The following is a 4,727-nucleotide window of genomic DNA, read 5'->3' on the forward strand; positions in this document are numbered from 1 at the left end:
AGAAAAAAAAGAAGATTGAAAGAAGAAGAAGAAGAAGGAGGAAAGAGGAGAAGCACAACAAGATTCAACATCCATCCCTTTGGAAAACTCCTCTATTATTGTTTGCTATTTCTTTCTTCTCTCTTTTAATTTCTTTAACTTAACATTCAAACTCCATGTCTAAATTTTATCTTGTAATGGTGGTTCTTAAGTTAGCTATGAGCTAAACTTTTTAATGGTTTGAATTGTTGAAGAACCCTATGTTTAGTTGAGTAATTTTCTTATGCAAATATTTAGTAAAAATTCTCATGTTCATTCAAGTGTGTGTATTGCTAATTTCTTGATATTGTTTGGCCACCAATAGCTTGATTATTGAGTTATATTTAATTCTGGAAAGGTTAAATGTAATGGACTTAGCTTGAATGACACAAGTTCTTAATCTTTTTTAGATTAGATTTGAAATAACATAGGAATATGTTATATCCTTGTGTAACAATTGAGAACTATGCTTGAAATGGTATTCTTGAGCTTGCTTGGCATAGGAATATGTTTGAACAGGTCCAAGGATTGATTGCATAAAATTTGGAAGAGTTTTGTGCACTTTAATGGTGTTTTTGTTAACCTGGGATTTTTGCTAAAGATTTGCTAACTTTTTACTGCAGCAAAAACGCACAGTTTTTGCTAAACATAGGGGGATTCAATAGTTCAAGCCTTTCACATTTCAAAAGCTTACAACTAAATTTTATTTTCATCTTGCATCCACTTTTGAGTTAATTTACTTGTTTTCTCGTTTATTTAGTTGATTCATTACTCATTTAATTTTGCTTTTTAGGCATTTTTGCTTGGTAATTAACTTTTGCAATAGAAATTTTATTTTTACAGTCCTTGTGGAGACGATACTCATTACTTATCATTGTATTACTTGTTTGTGACTGCGTACACTTGCGTATCTAATTTTAACACAACAAGTTTTTGGCGCTGCTGCCGGGGACTGTAAATATATTTTATTGTAATTGTCAATTAGCTTGCAATTTAGTCTATTATTTTGTACTCATTTTTGGTGACTCTTGTGCATTGGCAGGTGAAAATTTTATATGAACGAGTACCAAGAATTTGTTAATATTGATCTATATCCTATTGATCCCGAATTGAGCGCACATTCAGAGAGAGAAGAAGAGCTCAACATAGGGCTCAAGGGGAAATAGAAATGATGGATGACCAAGGAAATGGACGACGAGCTCAAGGGGAAATGGCCCCTAATAATGGTCAAAATGCAGTGATTATGGCGGATGATAGAGATCAAATCATCCGACACTACGCAGCACCTCTTTTCAATGAGCTCAATCCGGGCATTGTGAGGCCAGAAATTCAAGCTCCACAGTTTGAGTTGAAGCCAGTTATGTTCCAGATGCTTCAAACTGTGGGACAGTTTAGTGGCATACCCACCGAAGATCCTCACCTTCACCTTCGTCTGTTTATGGAGGTGAGTGATTCTTTCAAATTGCCCGGAGTTACGGAGGATGCCTTGAGGTTAAAGTTGTTCCCCTATTCTTTGAGAGATCAAGCCCGAGCTTGGTTGAACTCCTTGCCTTCTGCGTCGGTTACAACTTGGCAAGAATTAGCGGAGCGGTTTTTGATGAAGTATTTTCCTCCCACTAAGAATGCCAAGCTCCGGAAGGAAATAACTTCCTTTCAACAATTTGAAGATGAGTCTTTGTATGAGGCATGGGAGAGGTTCAAGGAGTTGTTGCAGAAATGTCCTCACCATGGTATCCCTCATTGCATCCAAATGGAAACATTTTACAACGGTCTCAATGCTCATACTCGAATGGTGGTTGATGCTTCGGCAAATGGTGCTTTACTTGCCAAGTCCTATAATGAGGCCTATGATATTATTGAGAGAATTTCCAACAACAATTATCAGTGGCCCACTACTAGAGTACCTTTGGGGAAGAAGGTTGCCGGTGTTCTTGAAGTTGATGCCATTACTGCTTTATCTGCCCAAGTTGCTTCTATGTCAAATATGATCAAAAATATGAGCATGGGTCAACAAATGGGTCAACAGAATGTTTCCTCACATGTGGGACAACTTGAGGAGGCTTCTTGTGTTTTTTGTAGTGAGGCTCATACCTTTGACAATTGCCCATTCAATCCTGCATCTGTGTTTTACATGGGAAGTCAGAATGCCTACAACCAAACATACAAGCAACACCCAACCTTGCATACAGAAATCAAGGGGTTGGTACTAGTAATTCATCTATGCTTCCTAGATCCAACTTTCCTCCTGGTTTTTCTCAACAAGCCTTTCAACAAAGACAACAACAAGGTGTCCAAACAAGTTCTCTTGAGAGTATGATGCGAGATTTCATGGTCAAGACAGAAAATTTCATGACAAGAACTGAGAGTTATATGGCGAAGAATGACACTGCGATCCAAAGTCAAGCAACCTCTATGAGAACTCTAGAAAATCAAGTTGGGCAACTAGCTAATGAGCTTCGAAATAGGCCACAAGGTACTTTGCCTAGTGATACTGAAAATCCAAGAAGAGATGGAAAAGAGCATTGCAAGGCGGTAATCTTGAGGAGTGGTAAAGTTCTGGAGTCAAACGAGGAAGAAGCTAAGGATAAAAATGAGCCCACTTCAATCCAAAGTCGAGTAGAGAAAAATGTTGAACCTTCTAATATGGCAAAGGAGCAACCTGAAGAAAATGTTTGCAAAAGAATTCCTCATCAAAATGCAAACAGAAAAGTTACTTAGCAAGCCACCCCCACCATTTCCTCAAAGATTTAAAAAGCAGCAAGAAGATGGTCGATTCCAAAGATTTCTTGATGTTCTAAAGCAGCTCCACATCAGCATACCATTAGTGGAAGCTTTGGAGCAAATGCTCAACTATGTAAAGTTTTTGAAGGACATTTCGACAAAGAAAAGAAGGCTAGGTGAATTTGAAACAGTGGCTTTGACGGAAGGGTGTAGCGCCATGTTGAAGGTCGAAATTCCTCCTAAGTTGAAAGATCCCAGAAGTTTTACAATCCCATGTACCATTGGCGGAAGAGATGTGGGTAGAGCCTTATGTGACTTGGGAGCTAGTATTAATTTAATGCCCATGTCTATTTTCAAGAAGTTGGGAATTGGCCAACCACCGTCACTTTGCAATTGGTCGATCGTTCCATGGCCCATCCGGAAGGAAAAATTGAAGATGTCTTGGTGCAAGTTGATAAGTTTATTTTTCCGGCCGATTTCATCATTCTTGATTATGAGGCGGATAGAGAAGTTCCTATTATTTTGGGAAGGTCATTCCTTGCTACCGGGAGGACCTTGATTGATGTGCAAAAAGGGGAACTTACTATGCGGGTGAATGATCAACAAGTGACTTTTAATGTGTTCAATGCCATGAGGTTTCCGGATGAGATTGAGGAATGCTCTCGCATAAGTGTGATTGATTCTATTGTTGCTGAAAAATTTCACAAGGAAGCTTCGAAAGAGGAAAAGATGATAAGTTCTCTTGAAGAGCTTGAAGCTTTAAGTGAAGATGAAGAAACCAAAGTTACATGGGTAGAGTCAAAGCAGCCTTTCACTAAGTCTAGGAGGCCATTTGAATCTTTGGAGTTGTCAGAGAACAATTTCAAGCCTCCTAAGCCTTCCATTCAAGAACCACCCGAGTTGGAGTTGAAGCCGTTGCCTAGTCACTTGAAGTATGTTTATTTGGGAGATGGAGAGACCTTGCCGGTAATTATTTCTGCTATGTTGGGTGCCCAAAGAGAATGCTTGTTAGTTGATGTCTTGAAGAAATACAAAAGAGCCATTGGTTGGACCATGGCGAACATCAAGGGTAGGAATGTCAATGGGGCGGGTCGGATCTGATCCGACTCTGATCCGACCTGATCCAGATCATATACGGATCTGCCCCGCCCCGCCCCGCTGGATCAGATATTCGGATCGGATCTGATCCGACCCAACTTTTTTTTTTTAAATAAAAAAAATATATTTTATATCTAAATTTATATTTTTTTTCCAAAATTTATTTGTTGAAGAACTAATAATGCATTATTTTTTTTCTTATATATTTTTATTTTATTTGTCAAAATCAATAAAAAAAAATATATCAAATTCTTATCACATAAAAATATAATATTACTATTGAAAAATTAATTTACCAAATTTTAGAAATTCCACTAATATAATCATCAATAATAATGTAGTATGATGATTACATGAAATAAATCTCCTCTAAAAAAATACATGAAATTAACTATAAACTTTTTATATGCTGTTCTTCTAGTCTTCAAGATTTACTGTGTACGGCTCCTACAAAAAAATAAATATGTTAATAATAAAAGTAAGATTTTTTATACTGAGTCACAACAAATTGTAATTTTTGTAACTTATACTTTTAGTGATGGACCTATTTTAGTCACAACATAAGAATGATGATTTATAATTAGTTACAATTTTTACTTTTAGTCAGAAATTTTGTTGTGATTAAAAATAAGATTTTTTGTAGTGATATTTTTCTTATCAATTTTTAAAATTAAAAAAAAAAAACAAAAATGGTTATAGAACACATATTTTTTAAAAACAAAAAATTACTTTTATTTTTATGATTATAATATTAAAAAAAATAAAAATATTAGCAAATGTCCCTTAAATAATTAAATATTTAAGAGTCAAATAATAGTATTAATTACTCATTATTAAAATATTTAATTAATTAGTATTTTTATTTGATAAACAAAAGTTAAATATTATTC

General features: G+C 35.6%; 2 protein-coding genes and 1 non-coding gene across 3 annotated transcripts; 2 read left to right on the plus strand and 1 right to left on the minus strand.

Moving 5' to 3' along the window:
- Window positions 1-1,189: 1,189 nt before the first annotated feature.
- On the plus strand, window positions 1,190-2,335 carry LOC133031339 (uncharacterized). Its single transcript, XM_061104822.1, has one exon. The coding sequence runs from the start codon at window positions 1,190-1,192 to the stop codon at window positions 2,333-2,335; it is 1,146 nt and encodes a 381-aa protein (XP_060960805.1).
- On the minus strand, window positions 1,646-1,752 carry LOC115724294 (small nucleolar RNA R71). The gene has a single exon (XR_004013092.2). It is a non-coding gene; the product is annotated as a small nucleolar RNA R71 (small nucleolar RNA).
- Window positions 2,336-2,388: 53 nt separating the features above from the next.
- LOC133031340 (uncharacterized) lies at window positions 2,389-3,840 on the plus strand. Its single transcript, XM_061104823.1, has 3 exons — window positions 2,389-2,727; window positions 2,822-2,999; window positions 3,098-3,840. Exons 1-3 carry the CDS (start codon window positions 2,389-2,391, stop codon window positions 3,838-3,840), a joined length of 1,260 nt encoding a protein of 419 aa, XP_060960806.1.
- Window positions 3,841-4,727: the final 887 nt, after the last annotated feature.

The sequence above is a fragment of the Cannabis sativa genome, chromosome 9, assembly GCF_029168945.1.
Source record: "Cannabis sativa cultivar Pink pepper isolate KNU-18-1 chromosome 9, ASM2916894v1, whole genome shotgun sequence".
NCBI classification, from domain to species: domain Eukaryota; kingdom Viridiplantae; phylum Streptophyta; class Magnoliopsida; order Rosales; family Cannabaceae; genus Cannabis; species Cannabis sativa.

What these genes read in the sequence shown, in the direction of transcription:
- LOC133031339 (XM_061104822.1), top strand. Translation starts at nt 1,190, where the DNA reads ATGGATGACCAAGGAAATGGACGACGAGCTCAAGGGGAAATGGCCCCT.
- LOC133031340 (XM_061104823.1), top strand. Translation starts at nt 2,389, where the DNA reads ATGGCGAAGAATGACACTGCGATCCAAAGTCAAGCAACCTCTATGAGA. An exon ending in ATCAAAATGCAAACAGAAAA is followed by an intron (nt 2,728 to 2,821) that starts GTTACTTAGCAA and finishes GTTCTAAAGCAG; the next exon opens with CTCCACATCAGCATACCATT. An exon ending in TAAGTTGAAAGATCCCAGAA is followed by an intron (nt 3,000 to 3,097) that starts GTTTTACAATCC and finishes TCTATTTTCAAG; the next exon opens with AAGTTGGGAATTGGCCAACC.